Here is a 19,043-nt window from a genome sequence, read left to right on the forward strand (position 1 = left end):
TCTAGGGGCAGACGAGGGGTGGGCAGGGGGCGCCGGGCAGGGGGCCAGGTCGGAGGGCAGGCAGGGCGCCGGGCACACCAACAGGCACAGGGGCACCACGTGTCCTCACGCTCCAGAGCACGTCCTGACTCAGGCACACCTGCTGGTCGCCGTCCCCAAGGGAGGGACACTGAGGAAGAGCAACATGGAGGAGGGAATTCCCACCAGGCGGCTCCGAGGCCAGGCGCCAGCCTCCAGGGCAGAAGGAAGTCTAGGAGGACAGGGACCACAGGATCGGGTTTCGGGCCCCTCTGCCCACACCCCGTGAGCTGCTGTCCCGTCCCTCCCTGGAACACGTGGGTCAGGAAACCCCACAGGAGAGCCCACGGGCATGACCGTGACCCTGACCATGACGTTGCCATCACACCGGCCCCTCCCCGACCAGAAGGGAGCGTGGCCGGAAGCCGGGACCCTGAGGGCCCGGGCCGGGGCGGGGAAGGGGGGCCCACCTTCCTCACGTAGGACACGGCGTCCTCCTCCGTATACACCTCGGCACTCACACCCCCTCGGCGACGGCGGGTTTTCACCACCGGGTTCGGCGGGGTCGGGGAGACCTCCTCGTCGTGGGAGTCTGACTTCTGCTGCGTCAGAATCTGTCTGGTTTCCTCCTGTGGGGAAGACAGCGGGCGGGCTCACACTTGGGTCTGTCCGCCCTCCCGAGCCTGCTCCTTCAGCACCTTCCAGGGCTCCCCTCTGACGGCCTCTCCAGGCCGGGAAGAGCCCCCCGCTCCCAGGCCAGCTCCAAGTCCCCCTCCCCCACCCACACGGCCCTGATGGCCAGGCCCAGGGGGCAGGGGGCACGTCCGCTCCGTTCACCCCTGCACCCCCGCATCCCACGCGGGCAGACACGCAAGAAATGGTGGGCGGATACATAAAAAGAAAGGAAATCTGTTTTGTTTCCTTCCCTCCCTTCATTATTTAAATGGTTTACAGGGGCGCCTGGGTGGCTCAGTCGGTTGAGCGTCCGACTTCGGCTCAGGTCACGATCTCACGGTTCGTGAGTTCGAGCCCCGTGTCAGGCTCTGGGCTGATGGCTCGGAGCCTGGAGCCTGTTTCCGATTCTGTGTCTCCCTCTCTCTCTGCCCCTCCCCCGTTCATGCTCTGTCTCTCTCTGTCTCAAAAATAAACATTAAAAAAAAATTAAAAAAAAAAAATAAATGGTTTACAAATTGTGAGTGCGTGCAGAGGGCACAGAATTCCAAAAGTGTAAAGGAACACACACTGCACACTGACAAGCAGGCCCCCACACCTGACGCTCCAGCCACCACATCCCCACATCCCAAAATCCGTCTCAAGACCGGTGGGGCAGCACAGAGTGAGGTGGGGATCCAAGGCAAGCAGGCCCTCACCTGTCTCCCCACCTACCTAGGACAAGGCCTCCGTCCCCTCATCGGGGAGGGCCACCTTCCCCAGAACACCCACACCCAGCAACCTCCCGGGTCAACCCAGCACAACAATGAATCCGACTTTACCAGGCAGCGACCCAGCAAAAACATGAAGTTAGGAAGGAAACTGAGTCCCACCCACGGTTCCTCAGGGGTTCCCGCTGCCCCACGTTCCAAAGCACCCCTCCCTGCTTCCCAGGCAGACCGTGAACCCTGAGAGAACCCTGAAACTATCCTAATTCATACTACAGTGTAAATGACTTCTGGAGGCGTTCTTCCCCCAGAGGGCTTGTACTTTCTAAAGACGACGTTTTAAAAGACCCCAGACGGGACTCTGAAGTTCAAATGGGAGGTGTGGTATTCCGACTGGGAACCCACAACAAAAAGAAAGTCAAGAAGCTGTCGTCCACCCAAAACCAACACAGTTCTGCCATTATTCCTCATAGGAAGGCCGCCTGTCGCATGCCAGGTGCTGTTGTCGGGGTTTTGCTTTTCCCTCAAACAAGTTTATTTCTTCCACTAAAAACAAGCAAAGAATACAGAGCCAAGCGAAAGTTCGACACGGCGCACGTCAGCTTTGTGGGACGTTACGTGGCACTTGTGCCCCGGGTGGGGGACGCTGGTGGCGTGGACCACAGGACACGCCCGCCTGCGGCCACCGCCTGGGCCCAAGACCAGTGTGCGCGGGCCTGCGGCTGCTCCCTTACTTCCCCTCCGGTGAGGCCCACAAACCAGCCTCCTTGCGGGGAATTTCAAGGCCTTTAAAGGCACCGTAGCTCCCCACGCACGAGCTGCCCCCTGTGCCCCAAGACCTGCTGCACCCTGAGCTCAGAGCAGAAGCAGAGGCCCCGGCTCCCCGCAGGTGCAATCCTGCCCCTTGCAGGGAGGAAGGAACGAGACAGAGAGAAGACGAACGGGCGGCCAGAGCACCAGCAGTCAGGAGAGCCTGGAAGGTACGTGTGCCCAGTGGGCAGGACACTGAGCTGGGAAGGCTCCTTCCCGAGTGCACTGTGCGATCCTGAGTGAATCCCTTCACCTCTCTGTGCCTCCATCAAGGACTGTTGAAAGCGACTTCACGCAGCTATTTAAAAGTATCTTTAGGGGCGCCTGGGTGGCTCCGTCGGTTAAGCGGCCGACTTCGGCTCAGGTCACGATCCCGCGGTCCGTGAGTTCGAGCCCCGCGTCGGGCTCTGTGCTGACAGCTCAGAGCCTGGAGCCTGCTTCCGATTCTGTGTCTCCCTCTCTCTGCCCCTCCCCCGTTCATGCTCTGTCTTTCTCTGTCTCAAAAATAAACGTTAAAAACAAAAATAAAAATAAAATAAAAAATAAATAAAAAAATAAAGTATCTTTACAGAACCTCCAAAAGAAAGGGTTAGCAGATGGGTGGTACGCATCCTCCCTCCCCCCTCCCCTAAATGATGGTAACATTAAAGCCTGAGTGGAGGTGAGTCCGCACGGTGAGGACCACGGGGCATGCCTCCACAGGTCTCTGGAAAACAGGACAGCAAGCTGCCTGGCACTCAGACAAGAGCAAGCCACACGGAGGGTGTGCAGGAACAGGCCCCCGGATCCAGGGAGGGGGCCTCCAGGCAGACAGGGGGGCCTACCGGGTTCGTGGGGAGCCACACCCTGGGGAGCAAGGGCCACCAGGTCCGTAGGGAGCCACACCTTGGGGCGAGGCACCCCACCCCCCAACTCAGAAAGGTGTGCAGAGGTGAGCCCCTCCCTTCCTACCATCGCCCCTTTTCACGTCCCCTTTTCACGTCGTGTGGAAACCCTCAAGTCCGTAGGGTAGCAGAGGAAGTGACAGACGACCACCAAAATCCCATCACACATCTTCAACAATCGTCAAAACAGGGCACACCCACTTGAGCTCACCTCCACGCACTCCACACGCACGCACGCACACATGTAACACGTGCACATGTCCACGCGTGCAACACACACGTATACGTGCATGCACACGTAACACCCGATGATGTGTGCACGATACACATGATATATACACAATACATAGAACACGCATATGACAGATATACAACGTGCACACGTATAATACACACAGGCACACGTAACACACGTATACAGTACATTCACATACGTAGCACACACATAGTGCGCGTGTGCCTAGGACATGTATACAAGGTACACGCGCCTATGATAACACACGCATATAATGTACACGCACACAACACGCACAGACACGCATACACGACATATACACACATACGTACACAGCTCTGCACGTGTAACACATACATGTATACAAGACACACACAAGACTCCTCTGACACACGGGAGATGGAAGCAAATCCCGGATGTTATGAATTTCATTGAAAAGTTTTCTTTTTTGGGGGGGGCGCCTGGGTGGCTCCATCGGTTAAGCAGCCGACTTCAGCTCAGGTCATGATCTCGCGGTCCGTGAGTTCGAGCCCCACGTTGGTCTCCATGCCGACAGCTCGGAGCCTGGAGCCCGCTTCGGATTCTGTGTCTCCCTCTCTCCCTGACCTTCCCCCATTCATGCTCTGTCTCTCTCCCTGTCTCAAAAATAAATATTAAAAATTTCAAAAAAAAAAAGATTAAAAAAAATTTTTTTTTTTACATTTATTCATTTTTGAGAAACAGAGTGAGACAGAGCGTGAGGGGGGAGGGGCAGAGAGAGAGGGAGACAGAATCAAAAGCAGGCTCCAGGCTCCGAGCCATCAGCCCAGAGCCCGACGCGGGGCTCGAACTCACGGACGGTGAGATCGTGACCTGGGCTGAAGTCGGACGCTCAACCGACGGAGCCACCCAGGCGCCCCATGAATTTCATTTGAGACCTTTTAGTATGTACCTCCTAAAAGATGACCTTTAAAAAACATAGAGCCCCATGTCCTCAAGCTACATGAGCCGTTGTGACCACAAAGCACCACTCGGCTACCCCAGCCTCTGGCCACAGAGCTCAGGGGCTGACGCGGGGCCGGGGCCAGTGACGCGCCCTTCAGGGCCCAGGCTCTGGGTGCATCTCGGCGGCCCCGCGGCCCCCTTGAGAGGCTCGGGTGCGGCGAGGGGGGGTCCAAGGGCGAAGGGCGGGGTTGCACGCAAGAGACCGGCCAGAGGCCACCTTCTCAAGGGAAGCCCTGTCGGGGCCCCCCCTTCCATGGGGCCATGGGCATCGCTGTCCTGGCACCAGCCACTTTCCATGGATCCGGGGGCTTCCAAATGCAAGGCCACTCGGGGAGGCACTGGGCGGAAACGGGGCCGTTATTTCTGGACGGCACCCCTTGCCCTCCTCAGCATTCCAGGAAAGCCTCTGGTTTTCCAGAGCCCCCTTCCTGTCTCCTGCTCTCACGCAGATGAACTGTCTGGGTTGCAGGATGGTCAAGGGCAGGAGGTCAGAGGAATCTTCACAACAGTGTGGGAACGGCGATTCCAGAAAGCTTTGCGGCCAGAACCTTCCCCAGAAATGCCTAACGCCACCCCAGGGACCGCCCTTGCTCTGCCCCGGGGCCACGTTCTCCCCAGACCGCATATGATGTTCACTGTCTCCTGACCGTGATTTTCCGGCACGAGGGGCAAAATGCGGACTTGTGGCCTCAGAAGAGGACATTCTCTTCTGAATGTCGGGAGGGGGAATGTTGGGAGACTTTCTGGAACTGAGTAGATGCTGCTGAGAAGCCCACGTGCCTGGGACCCGGCAATGATGGAGTCATCCCCTCCACCCCATGCTCCCCCTCTCTGGCTGAGGACACAGCCTGCCGGTCCCTTTGAGAGGCCTCCTGGGGCAGCGGACCACGCCAGCCTGATTGCCCACGCTGTTCCTGAACACCCCGCAGGAGGAGGGGCCGCTTCCCCAGTGGTGGCCAAGTTGGCGTTTCTGGACCTCCCCCCAGGGGGACTGTCCCTTGCCTCCCTGTCCCCTCCGACCGAGGGAGAGCCGTGGTACTCGGGGACCTGCGGCGTCCAGGACAGGGGTCCATGGTGCCACCCCTGGACCAACCACAAGCCCCCTCCCAGGGCTGCAGCATCTCAGAGCACGAGGCAGGCCCCGAGGCCAGCCATCCCCACCTACAAGGCAAGGAAACCGAGGCCCGGAGAGTGCAAGGGGCATGTCCAGGGGCGCTCAACCTTCAGTGGCAAAGAGAGGAGAGAAAGGTGCAGTTTCAACCATTTATTGAGCACTTTCTGAATACCAGCCCTCATACAGAGAAAAAGGCACGGTTTGTCACGGAAGGTTTCGATCTAATAGGAAAGACGGGTCCAAGTCTGACAGAGAAACAGGCTGAGCCATGAAGGACTAGATACAAGGGCTGTGCAGGCAAGGGGGCTCCTAGGCCACCCCTGGGAAGGAGGAGGCCGGGAGGGCTTCCTGGAGGCGGGGCCTTCTGAGCCTGCCCGGATGAGACAGGCCGAACCCAGGAGACACCGTGGGCCGTTGGGAGCTCAGCCCCCCACCTCCCCAGGTGCCCTCTCCGGACCTGTGGCAGATTCCCGTTTACACGGTCCCTTCTTTGTGCAGCCACCTTCCCAGATGTCCATTTTATTCATCCCCAGAGTCACCTCCTTTACCGTCTGCCGTCACCTCCTCCATTTCCGTTTCATTAACTTCCGCTTCATCCTTGTTATTTCCACGGTGTGGCTCTGTCACTCACCCTCTTTCCAACCTCCCAGGCCACACACCATAGCGGCTTCAGTAGGCTCCCTCGAAAATTCAGAGGGGAGCTCTGTTCGGAAACAGGACCTTTGCAGACACAGGTGAACATGAGGTCTTGGTGTCCTCGTAACAGGAGGAGGATCTGGACACACGGCTCAGGGCAGATCTCACCATGAAGACAGAGGCAGAGGCCGGGTGATGTGTCTGCACATCAGGGGCTGAGAGCAACGTGAGGCCGGGACGGACCCGTGTCGGGACCACCAGGAGGAAGTGCCCGGGGCAGAAAATTCCTGCTGCTCGCGGCCCCCCAGTCTGTGAGGATTTGCTCTGGTGCTATAGGAGTCGGAGACACATGGTTCAGTAATTCCTAATCTTAAGTGTCCAGTGAAGCAATAATTTCCCCTCTAAAGACCAACTGGGGGGCGCCTGGGTGGCTCAGTCGGTTAAGCATCCGACTTCAGCTCAGATCACGATCTCACCATCCGTGAGTTCGAGCCCCACGTCGGGCTCTGGGCTGATGGCTCAGAGCCTGGAGCCTGCTTCCGGTTCTGTGTCTCCCTCTCTCTCTGCCCCTCCCCCGTTCATGCTCTGTCTCTCTCTGTCTCAAAAATAAATAAAAACATTAAAAAAAAAATTTAGGGGCGCCTGGGTGGCTCAGTCGGTTGGGCATCCGACTTCGGCTCACGTCACGATCTCGCGGTCCGTGGGTTCGAGCCCCGCGTCGGGCTCTGGGCTGATGGCTCGGAGCCTGGAGCCTGCTTCCGGTTCTGTGTCTCCCTCTCTCTCTGCCCCTCCCCCATTCACGCTCTGTCTCTCTCTGTCTCAAAAATAAATAAACGTTAAAAAAAAAAAAAAAGACCAACTGGGATGCTTTAAATGTCACTTAATTCTAAATACTCGTAATTTTTTACTATGACAATCTTCTTTCACAAATTACGCAAATGATCATTACTGGTTTCCAAGCGTATGCGGAGGCTGGCTTCCTCCATTTTCTCCTGGTTAGCACTTTATTAATGAGAGTGAAACAACTTTATCAGGTTATGGTCAAAGAATATGGTTTTTGAGTAAGAAAAAGATTTAACCTCATTGGGGGATGTACTTGATTGTAAAATTCTGATTTACACACCCCTTTCCAGGACCTCGTCAGTTGCCTGAGCACACACTGATGCGTCCCAGAAAGAACGTAAGTCAGTAAGGACGCAGAGCCGACCTGGGGCCCTGACCAGCCGTGGCCCTGCTGCCTCGTGCAGTTGGGTGAAGGGCAGCGTGCACGCGCAGGGCGGCACAGCGGGGAAGTCCTGGGCTTCCTGATGTGCTCCCAGATCCGGCCCGGTACCTCGAACGGCACCTGCCACGTAGCTGGTGTTCAATAAACATCTACCGACTAAGTGAGTAAGTGAATAAAACCTTTTCGGAGAACTGTCGCCACAAATCGATGGGCACTTCTAGGCCCCATGAATCTCTCTCTTAAAATATATCCAAAGGAAGCAATGAGAGGTGTCAGAGATAGCTGTACTAGAATGTTCTCTGCAGTGTTTCAACAAATTTTTAATCCAGCTAGCAGCAAGAAGTTGCTTAAATCAATTTAGAAATATCTACGTAAGGGGCGCCTGGGTGGCTCAGTCGGTTAAGCGGCCGACTTCGGCTCAGGTCATGATCTTGCAGTTTGTGGGGTCAAACCCCGCGTCAGGCTCTGTGCTGACAGCTCAGAGCCTGAAGCCTGCTTCAGATTCTGTATCTCCCTCTCTCTCTGCCCCCTCCCTCCCTCGCACGCACGCTCTCTCTCTCTCTCAAAAATAAATATTAAAAAAAAAAATGCAGGAGTCAAAATTACATGCAGTTAAGGGAATGAAAACACAAGCCACAGACTAGGAGAAAATACTCAAAAACACACATCCGCTAAGGACCCGTGTCCAAAATGCTCGAGAAACCTCATAAGGTCAACAAGAAAGCAAACAACCCAGTTAAACACCAGGCAGGAGATCTGAGCAGAAGCGGGGGGGAGAACGCGTGTGGGAGGGCAGGCGCGCACGGGAACGTGCTCCACGTCGTGTGCCGTCAGGGAAACGGGGAGCAAGACAGCAAGGAGAGGCCACCACCGCCTGTCAGAAGGGCCACGGCCCACAGCACGTCACCGCCGGGTGCTGGCGGGACGGGGAGCAGAGGGGACGCAGAATGCCGCGGCCGCTCCAAGAGGGACCCTGGTGTCTTACAAAACCGAGCACGGTCTCGCCGTGCGGTCCTGCAGTCACGTCCCAAGATGTGAGAACGTGCGTGCTCGCAGACCTGCACGCGGAGGTTTGCAGCGGCTTTATCCGTGATTACCGAACCCGGGCAGCAACCGGACGCCCTTCAGTGGCTGGCGGACAACCGTGGTCCATCCGGGCGGTGGGGTTTTCCTCAGCCCCGGAAAGAAGGGAGCCGCGAAGCCAAGAACGACGCGGAGGCACCTTCGATCCAGGTTACTGCGTGAAGGAAGCCAGTCCGGAGAGGCCGCACCCTGGGTGACCCCAGCCGAGTGGCCTTCTGGGAAAGGCGGGGCCAGGGAGCCGGTAAAAGATCAAGGGTTCAGAGGGAAAGCGGGAGGCACGAATAGGTAGAGCTCGGAGCTTCTAGGGCAGCAGCACTAACCAAAACGATACTTTAACGACAGACATGTGACATCAGGTATCTGTCAGAAGCCACAGGACTGTGGGGCACAAGGAGTGACCCTGACGTAAATTCCAGGCTTCAGTCGAGGGCGACGGCTCTCGCCAGCTGAAACACACTCCACTGACACAGCGGGACTAGTGGGGAGCCGCACGGAGCGGGGCGCGTGGGAACCCTGCAGCCCTGAGACTGCTCCCACAAGATAACACCTGTCCGTTAAACAGGAGTACCACTTAAATAACAATAAAAAACGAAACAGGAGTAAAGCTAACCAAACACGTGAAGGAGCTGTGTGTTAAAAATATAAAGGGGCATCTGGTGGCTCAGTCAGTGGAGCGTCCAACTCTCGATTTCAGCTCAGACCATGATCCCAGGGCCATGAGATCGAGCCCCACGTCAGGCTCTGCACTGTGTGGAGCTTGCTTGGGATTCTCTCTTTGCCCCTCTCCCCACTTGCACATACCCACTTTCTCTCTAAAATAAAAATAAGTAAGTAAAAATTAAATAAATACAAGTTTTTCTTTCATTGACATTAGAAATCAAAGACCTAGATAAACGGAGAGCTATTCTGGAAAGTTAGCTGCAGGGTAACTAGAAGATTCTAGATTGTGGTCTATTCTCCTTAAAAGTCAATAAATAAAAGTTAAATAAATACAAGTTTTTCTTTCATTGACATTAGAAATCAAAGACCTACATAAACGGAGAGCTATCCTGGAAAGTTAGCTGCAGGATAACTAGAAGATTCTAGATTGTTGTCTATTCTCCTTAAACTGATTTACGTATCAACATGAACCCACTCAAAATCCCAAGAGGATTTTTTGGTCCATGTCCCCAAGATCACGCTAAAACACGCCTAAAAAGGCAGAGGAACCAGGGTGGACAAAACAATTTTGAAAAAGAACAATGCAGGGGCGCCTGGTGGCTCAGTCGGTTGAGAATCCAACTCTTGAGTTTGGCTCAGGTCATGTCACGGTCGTGACACCGAGCCCACATCAGGCTCTGTGCTGAGCAATGAGCACGGAGCCTGCTTGGGATTCGCTCTCTCCACCTCCCTCTGCCCCTTCCCCAAATCGTTCTCTCTCTCTCTCTCAAAATAAATAAATGAACGTTTAAAAAACAGAAGAAGAAAAGAAAAAGAACGATGCAGGGAGGCTCATACTACCCGACTTCGATCTTCACATAACGGCAGAATGATCCAGGGGCGCCAGGGGGCTCAGTCGGTTGAGTGTCCGACTTCAGCTCAGGTCATGAGTTCAGGGTTTAGGAGTTCGAGCCCCACGTTGGGCCCTGTGCTGACACCTCGGAGCCTGAGCCTGCCTCAGATTCTGTCTCTCTCTCTCTCTCTCTCTCTCTCTCTCTCTGCCCCTTCCCTCTCTCTCTCTTTCAAAAATGAATAAAACCTTAAAAAAAAAAAAAAAAAAAAAAAAAGAATGATCCAGAGACATGCCCCAGCACGTACGGCCAGCTGATGAGGTCAAAGGTCTGCCCAAATTCAGTGCAGAGTTCTTCACACAAACCTAAACACAAAAGCACCATCCACTAAAACAAATACCTTGAAAAACCGGACTTCAGAAGCCAGAACTTCCACTCTGTGAAACACACTAGTGAGAAAACCAGGCAGACAGGCTGAGGACGGACTGGAAGGAGGTGTCTGCAAACCAGAACCTGACGCAGGACTTGCATCCATGCACATAAGGGCACGACTTGAACACACGGAGTTTCCAAGCCCAACAGTAAGAGAAGGACCTGGTAAGGAAACGGACAAAGAAAAAAAAAAAAAAGAAAAAAAAGAAAAAAAAGAAAATGGACAAGAGCCATGAACAGGCACTTCAGCGGGGAGACAGGCCAAGGGCAAGTAAGGGCATAGGAAGAGCACTGGTCATTAGGAAATGCAACAGTGGCCTGAAGGGCCACCCCATGCCCATTAGAATGGCTAAACTTTGAAACCTGATAACATCAAGTGCTGGCCACGTGAGGGCCAGGAGCCACCGCTGGTGGGAATGCAACCCGCCAAAGGATGAACACACTGTGCTCCGTCTACACAGCGGAGTGCAGTTCAGCAAAATAACTCAAACTCAGGACACTCACAAAACCTCGAGGAATCTCAGAGGCGCTTCGTTAAGTTAAAGAACCCAAACTCGAAAGGCCACATGCCACGCAGGACTCCGCTGACGGAACATTCTTGAAAATGCAGAGCTTCGGACACTCCAGTGGTGCCAGGGATTACAGGTGGGGGGTGGTCTGACCAGCACGGGCAGAAAGAAATGGGCAGGGGGTGGGGGATGCAGACGAGAGAACAGTGGCATCTCAGGTCTGGGCCTCGGTTACCGTGGCAGGAACACTACGGTCAGAGCTCATGTGGTTGCACAGCACACAGCACGAGCTTCAGGGCATTTAAATTCAAGGAGAATTTTAAAGGGCGAGCGGAGCGGGCTTACCCGTGCTGCCATGGAGCGTCCCCTCGAGTGACCCCGTCAGCGGGGACAGGGCAGACTCAGGGCAGCATGCCCACGTGCAGCTCAGCCCAGAAATCGCACCCACGTTGCCCAAAATGCGTAACATCCTCCCGAGAAATCTCAGCAACGGAACCAACAGAGGTGGGCTCTGGGCGGCAGGGGCGGTAGGGGTGAGAGACTTTTAGCTTTCACACCTTTGACTCTGTGCCATACGCACACATCACTTTTCTGGGCTGCCTCACTGGCACGTGCATCCAGTAGGGCGTCCTGCTCTGAGAAGCTGTCTTGTCCCCCGCCCGACGCCGGGCCTTAACTGATGGTACGGGTGCTGTCGCGGCCGCTCTCGTCCCCGGGCACGGCAGCAGTCGCCTCGGAGCCCAGAAGGCCTGGCGGCTCTAAGTGCCAGGGGGCAAGCAGGTGGTGATTCCATGCGACCCTGCCCCTCTGGGTCCCCCGGGTGTGCAACGAAGCAGTCCGTCCGTCTGGGCCTCTGGGCACCACCAGAATGGCACCGGTCACCAGGAAGCACGTGCTGAGCTTCCAAACTGAGCGACCAGAGACCCATCCCCTAGCCCAGCGCCCACCCACCGCCCTCAGGAGCGGTTGTCTGGGTGGGACGCCGTTTACTGCCACGGATGTCTCCCAGGAGAGCTGCCCCTTCTGAGCTGTGTCCGCTCATTCCAAAAGCAAAACGCGTGACTTGTTAGTTTTTACTAAAGACATAGCAGTGAGCCTGGCCGCTCGGACTGTGTCACCACCGCTGAACCGATACCCGGCGCGGGGGGTGGGGGGGGCAGGCACGGCAGTGAGGTATCGATGTCCACAGATGAGCACAAAACAACGGTCAAAGAAGCCAATGTTGGTGAGGATCTGGGAACTCGGCACGAGCCACGCGTGTTAGGGAAACCACAAACTCATCTAATTCTGTGGAGTAAACCAGAAATGTGGCTCTAGAGCTGTAAAAACATGCAGACACGCAGACCCCAGAGCACAGGCCCTGACTGCAGCACAAAGGCACAAAGGTGTTTTCTGAAGGAAAAAAAGAAAAAAAAAAAAAAAAAAGAAAGAAACTGAAAACCATCAAACACGAAACAATGCAAACAAAGGCCACGACATCCACGTGATCTTATGGCCACGGATGCCATAATGGTGCTACTGAGACGAGCACGGAACATCAACGCATTTGACACCACTAAAATGGACACTTTAAAACGTTCAAGGGGGCGCCGTGGCGCCTCAGTCAGTTGAGCGTCCGACTTCAGCTCAGGTCACGATCTCAGGACTCAAGGGATCAAGCCCCGCGTCAGGCTCTGCGCTGACAGCTCGGAGCCTGGAGGCTGCTTCCGATTCTGTGTCTCCCTCTCTCTCTGTCCCTCCCCCACTCATGCTCTGTGTCCCTCTCTCTCTCTCTCTCTCAAAATTAAACATTAAAAAATGTTTAATACATTTTAAATAATAAATAAAAATAAAATGGTCAACAGAGCGAACTTGATATCACGTACATTTTACTACAATAAAAGAACCCTAACAAAAAGTCAAACCAAAAGTCCACGTACGCGACAACGACCCACGTCTGCACGTGCACGTGTCTGCCGCACAGCGGGAACAGTCCTCGTGAAAACGCAGGGTTGGTACGTGCGTGAACGGTAACGGGTGTATCTTTATGGAGGGAAATCTTGCTTACAGCGTCTAAACTCCACTCTGGAAAGGACGAACGACTTCATCGCCCGTGATCTTCTGAAAGACCACATCTTGGAGAAGCTTCGGGGCCTTGTCGTCAGTGCATAAGGACCGTCTGGCCCCCTCAAGTCTGGACCTTAGAAGAACCACCTGCTTAAATGGCCCGCGATGAAGTCACTCACCGAGGCCCGAGGCCCGGCCAGGGCAGCGCCCCGAGAGCTGGGCCATCCTCGCCGCTCTGTGCCGGGCCTTTATCCGGGCCGCGCACACACGCTTCCCGCTTGTCACAGGAGAAAACTCCCCCTCCCGGGGCATCTGCCTGCTGTCCACTCACGGTGGCCTCTGCAGGGAGCAGGTGGCCCGGGACTCCGCCCCTCCCCCAGCCACGGGCAAAGAGCCTTCCTGCTCCCATATTAACAAACGCTGGCTGAGCGAGTGAGACTCCCGTGGGACCTCAGGACGCCCTCAGGCAGGGGTCTCAGATCTGGCACCAGGGACGGACTCCCTAGTAGAGTCCCTAGTAGAGAAAGCATGCACGTGGTGTCAGAGACCCCGCAAAATCCCCCCAGCGCCCGAGCGCGTCAGCCGTGGCGGAGAAGTGACAACAGGCCGCAGCCGGGCCCTGAGGCACCGGCTTCTGTCCGCACCGTCTGTCACACACCTCGGAGCTCGTCTGGCGCTGCCTTTGACAAAGACGTGAAGGCTGGTCACCCGCTCTTCCCGTTACCAGTGGCTCGCGGTAGCCCGCAGCCTAAGCAAAGCAGCCCTTTGCAGCCGGACTGCAACCCCCCAGGGCACAGCTGTTGGGTTCCCAACCCCAGGACCTTAGACCGTAAGCTCATCTGCAGACAGGGTCTTTGCGGATGTGATCATTAAAATGAGGTCACGGGGTGGGCCCTCAGGCAAGGTGACGTGTCCCCACGGAAAGAGAGAAGGCCGTGTGAGGATGGATGCAGATCGGGACGGGAGCACCGCAGGCTGACCCTGGGGGAGGCGTCTGGGGCAGGCCGGGCCCGCGCCCGCAGCCTCCAGGACCGAGTGTGGCCGCCTGGCCTGCGGTGCTTTGACCCGGCGGCCCCAGCAGGCCGACGTGGTGGCTACGGTGACCATGACTTGGCGAGGATACGAATCCCTCGTTGTCAAGTAGGAGGAAAGCACTCAGTCTCCTCCCCCGACTGTGACAGGCCACCCTCCTCTTCCAGAGCCCGGTCCTCACCTGTCACCTCCTACAGCAAGTATGATCAGAGAACCTTCCCGCCCCCTGCCCTTTGCCGGCCACCCCCCGCCCCCAACGCGAGCTCACAGCCTCCTGACGACTCGCACTGTCGCCACTCTCCCGCCCTGCCCGTCTGCTCCCACTGTCCCCTTCTTGCCAGGTGGCACCGCCATTCACTCAGGTCCACACCAAAGCCTCTTGCCCCGCTCCTACGTCCGCTCTGCCGGCCAGCCCTGAGCACTGAGCCACAGCTGACAGCCGTGTTGCCTCCCCTCCGCCCCCCGCTGGATGCTCAACCGTCTCTGGCCATCGCCGCGTGTCCCCTGGGGGCCAACCGTCCCCGGTGGAGAACCTCCTCTCCATCTCACGCTGATGCCCTTCAGCCACACCTCCGAGACACGTCGCCTGGCGGGCACCACTTGGGAGCAACCCCAGCAAATGACTGCAGCCCTGATAGTGAGGGTCTGAGGCAAGGGAGGAGGCCGCAGGGACAGGCACGTCACCTGTGGGTGGGCCTGGTGGCCAACACTCACACCCACGGCCCCGCTCCACAACCGTGACCTCAAGAGTAAGCAAAGTGGATGAGGGCCACAGGACTGTTGCACGTCAACTGGGAACGACAGCCTTTCAAACGAAAACTGCCCAAGCCGGCTACGATGGGCAGACCCACAGCCAAACTCTGTCAGCGGCGGGCACGTGAGCTGTCACGACAAGGCCACAGCCACCCAACGGGGCCTCCTCCACCCAACAAAGCCGTAGCCACTCAACAATGCCATCTGGAATTTCCATAATCCCATTTCCAAAAACTGTACTCAACAAACAATGCCACACACAGGGGGAAAAGGCCACGTACAAATGTGTTGGTGTGGCATTATTTTCAACTTTGAAGAAAACCACAAACAACTCAGTTGTCTCGTCATGAGGGACAGTGTTGAGAAAACTTCAACGTAGGGTCACACGCCCAGCCGAGTGAGGTCCGTGAAAAGCACAAGTACGCGATATAAAATGGCATTTAGGGGTGCCTGGGTGGCGCAGTCGGTTAAGCGTCCGACTTCAGCCAGGTCACGATCTCGCGGTCTGTGAGTTCGAGCCCCGCGTCGGGCTCTGGGCTGATGGCTCAGAGCCTGGAGCCTGTTTCCGATTCTGTGTCTCCCTCTCTCTCTGCCCCTCCCCTGTTCATGCTCTGTCTCTCTCTGTCCCAAAAATAAATAAACGTTGAAAAAAAAAAAAAAAATTAAAATGGCATCTATGACACGACTGCGTGGGGAGAGGGGGCAACTGGGTGGAGGGGGGCCACGTATGACTGTTACTCCTTCTTTCTGCTTCTGAACCTTTCAAACTTTCTTTAAAAGGTATGCATTACTTGGGGCACCTGGGTGGCTCAGTCAATCGAGCGTACGACTTCGGCTCAGGTCACGATCTCACAGTCCGTGAGTTTGAGCCTCGAGTCTGGCTCTGTGCTTTCCGACTGATTCCGTGTCTCCCTCCGCCGCTCGCACTGTGTCTCTCTCTCAAAAATAAACATTAAAAAAAAATTGTTTTAAAGGTAGGCCCTACTCGAAAATGTTTAACAGGTTGTTTTAATTTTCTTAAGTTTGTTTATTTTGAGAGAGAGAGAGAGGACAAGAGTGGGACAGGAGCAGACGGGAGGAGAGAGTCCCAAGCAGGCTCCATGCTCTCAGCACACAACCTGACGAGGGTCCAGAACCCACGAACAGTGAGATCATGACCTGAGCTGAGATCAAGAGTCAGATGACTGAGCCACCAGGTGCCCCTAACAGACTGTTTTAAAGGAAAGAAAGGAATTCCTTTGGGTCGGGGCTAAGGGTCACAGGAGGCCCGGTGGGAGGGGGCGGGGGGGGACTCAGAGAGGCTTAAGAGCAAACCTGAGCTTCCTCAGGTCATGATGTCACCGTTCATGAGTTCGAGCCCTGCATGGGGCTCTGCACGGACAGCGTGGAGCCTGCTTGGGATTCATCTCTCCTTCTCTCTCTACCGCTGCCTGGTTTGCTCACTCTCTCTCCCCCTCTCTCAAAAAATAAACATTTTAAAAAATTAAAAAAAAAAAAAAACCAGACCTGAGTCTGACCCCAGGGTTCTATCGACCCTGTGAGACTAGGGCAGGGACAGTTAAGTTAGGTTGTGAGCAAGGGGCCCGGAGGAGGACCCTCAGGTGCCCCCGGAGAGGGTTCAGGGTGGGAAGCCAGAGGAAGGAGCCCGCCACGGAAGGGCAGGTCGCCAAGGGGCTCGGGAGCCCCCTCCCGCTCCGAGCCCGTCCTCCCACCGATGGACCAGGAAGAGGTGAGGGAGACCGTTCATGGAGGAATGAGCCAGGGGGTGGCAGGGTCGCTCCTCAGAAGAGAGGCGTGGGTCGTGTGCACTTCCCCACGCTGCATGCGCCTAAGGGGCGTTTCCCTCTGCGGGCGCCCACCACCTCCCAGAGGCAGACCGCTGCAGAATCAAGCGTCACATGCACTTCAGACCTATGTCCTTTCATCCCAAATGTCAACGCACCCATAACGACACCTGGTCCCCGTCTCTGTCCCCCTGGTTGAAAACTCAGTGGGCCCCGTAGGCCATCTTCCCAGTCAGTTCTCCCTAAGGCGCTGTGCCTGGCAGACCCCGAACCGCTGGGAGGGCCGGGGGGCAGGGAGGTGGTGGCTGGGACCTCGGAGCAGGAGAATGAATCAGGTGAGGTCAGCCTCCCGGGCTGGGCCCTGGAAGAGCCGCGGGACACCCTCCTGAGCTCGAGCTCCAGCAGGCGGGCCCAGCACCCCTGTGCGGGGAGGGGGGGGACACCGGGCGGCACTGACCTTCTCCAGCTTCTCGAAGTGCTCCCGCAGGAACCTCATGGGCCTGTCCGGCTTGGACACACACAGGTGCACGATGCAGTCCTTCAGGACCTGCTGAACACCATGCTTCTGCACATACAGCTCGCACCCCTTCAGGCTCTCGTCCTCCTCCGCCGCCGGGCAAGAGGACGGGGATGCCATGGTGGCCCCACTTCTGGCCTCCTGGGGAAGAAAACCCAGGCCACTGTACACATGCATCTGAAAGGCACCTGGGGTGTGTCGATGTCAAATCCAACAACCCCACGACGGGCGGACGTGTCCCCCCCCCCCCCCCCACCTGTCACAGGTCTTCCTTTTCAGGGGCTGGAGGAGTCGGCAACACAAAGCCTTACCGCGAAGATCTTTGTGGGCATGGGGGAGGATCAACCAGATTTTGTAGATGAGCAAACCCCTGGTCTCCGAGAAACCTGAAGGCGGAAAGTGGGGGCCCTGGGAACCTGAGTGGCGACCATCCCTCCCCCCCTTGTAGGGACAGCTGTGTGAACCGGGGAGATGAAGGGGTGCTGCTACCGGGTCGAGAAGCCTGCTTTGCAGGAACAGAAGGAAAACAGTTGAAAGCCACCTGAGGGGCCTTCTGGAAGGATGGAACATGGGGAACAATGGCAGGGCCGCGCAGTTCTCAGCCAGGCGCTGGGGGCTAAGTCACAATGACAGGTCAGGAACTGGGGCTGCACAGCTCCCGCCAGCCGCCCCCCCCCCAAGCCTCGCGGGGACCCCAGGAAGCTGCCAAGGCTGCGCACCCCCCCACAGGCCCCTCGCGCCCCCTCCCCCGCCTCTGCGCCCCCGGCCCTCCTCCAAGCCCTGCGCGCCCCCGGTCCCTGCGCCCCTTCCCCAGGCCCCACCTCCTCGGGCCCCTGCATCCCCTCCCCAGACCCCGCGCCCCTCCCCCACCTCTACGCCCCCCGCCCCCTTCTCCAAGCCCTGCGCTCCCCCTCCCCGTCCCTGTGCCCCTTCCCCAGGCCCCACCTCCTCGGGCCCCCGCACCCCTTCCCCAGGCCCGGCGCCCCCGCCCTGAGCCCCCAGCCCGCGCGCCCCTCACGGCGGCGCGACGGGCCCAGGTGCGGCCAAGGGGGCGGGGGCTCCCCAGGCCCACATTTCCCGGGGCCCCGCGGCCGGCCCAGCCACCCCTCAGCCCGCGCAGGCCGGGGGGCCCTACGCAGACCCCGTCGCAGCCCCGCGTACCTGCCTGCGCGGCGCCCGAAGCCCGAGGCGGCTGCGCGCGGACGAGGGGACGGCGGGCGAGCGGGTCCCCGCACTGCAGCGGCACCGCCCTCCGCCCGCCCCCGCGCCGCGCCGACCCGCCCCCGGCTCCCGGCCGGCCCCCTCCCCCCCGCCCGCCCCCCACCTCGTCTACTTCCGGCACCGCGGCGTGCCTCCCTCTGCCCGACCACAGACCTCTCCGCGCGGGTGTCCCCTCGCCCCTAGCTTACCTCTGCACCCCCCCCCCTCCTCCCTCCCCGCCTTGGCCAAGCCCGGGCGGGCCTCGAGTTGGACAAACCCACGGCCGGCCAGGACCACCGCCCTCCGCCGCCCACCGCCCACACCTCCTCACCCCTCTCCCCTGCACCCTGGTTGGCTGCAGCTGAGGCGGCATCAGGGTCACGGCCGGGCCCCCCACTGCTCACACCTGGCGTGTTCCATCTACACAGCCTGCAGCGTACTGGTTCCAGCAAGTGCACCCCTTCTCGGGGTCGAGGGCCCCAAGTCAGGGCCAGAAGAGGGGGCCAGATGGGCCCAGACGTAGAGGTGAGCCGATTTCCTTCAGATGTCCCAGTGGGAAATCAGGGGGTCATCCTAATTTCTTCCCACCACCCTCCGGTGCCCACGAGGTTACCGAGGCCTGCAGAGCCCCCTCCCCACCCCCAACCCGTGACTTCCTAATCTGTAAGCCCAGACCTGCAGAAAACGGAACTGTCCTTATTTTCCTGTTGCCCAAACCACGCTTTGCCCCCATTCTGGCAGGGTGGGGGCAGAAACTCATCTCAGTCTGCTGGGGGACCCCACCCTTGCCACAGAGTGGTCCAGATACCAGGAGAAGGGACAGGGAACCCAGGCCTTGAAGGGACAGAAGATATTTGTGCACCTCTCCCACACTCTCCTGTGCACAGTCACCTGTCCTCCCTGCTCACCTGT

At 57.6% G+C, this 19,043-nt stretch overlaps 1 protein-coding gene across 2 annotated transcripts in view; it reads right to left on the minus strand.

Moving 5' to 3' along the window:
• The window catches only part of PRKAR1B (protein kinase cAMP-dependent type I regulatory subunit beta), a 103,407-nt gene extending 84,721 nt beyond the window's left edge, over positions 1-18,686 (minus strand). Inside the window, exons 1-3 of one of the 2 annotated variants that reach the window (XM_086691830.1) lie at positions 18,538-18,686; positions 16,872-17,072; positions 489-647 (exon numbers count right to left, since the gene is read on the minus strand). In XM_086691830.1, coding sequence (XP_086547956.1) covers positions 489-647; positions 16,872-17,051 — 339 coding nt within the window. In that variant the 5' untranslated portion in view covers positions 17,052-17,072; positions 18,538-18,686. Of the gene's footprint in view, positions 1-488; positions 648-16,871; positions 17,073-18,092; positions 18,219-18,537 lie in introns of those variants that run through there. The other variant, XM_086691829.1, reaches the window with a different exon arrangement.
• Between the last annotated feature and the right edge of the window lie 357 nt (positions 18,687-19,043).

Source organism: Puma concolor, chromosome E3, assembly GCF_028749965.1.
Source record: "Puma concolor isolate L17-30 chromosome E3, mPumCon1.1.hap2, whole genome shotgun sequence".
NCBI classification, from domain to species: Eukaryota; Metazoa; Chordata; class Mammalia; order Carnivora; family Felidae; genus Puma; species Puma concolor.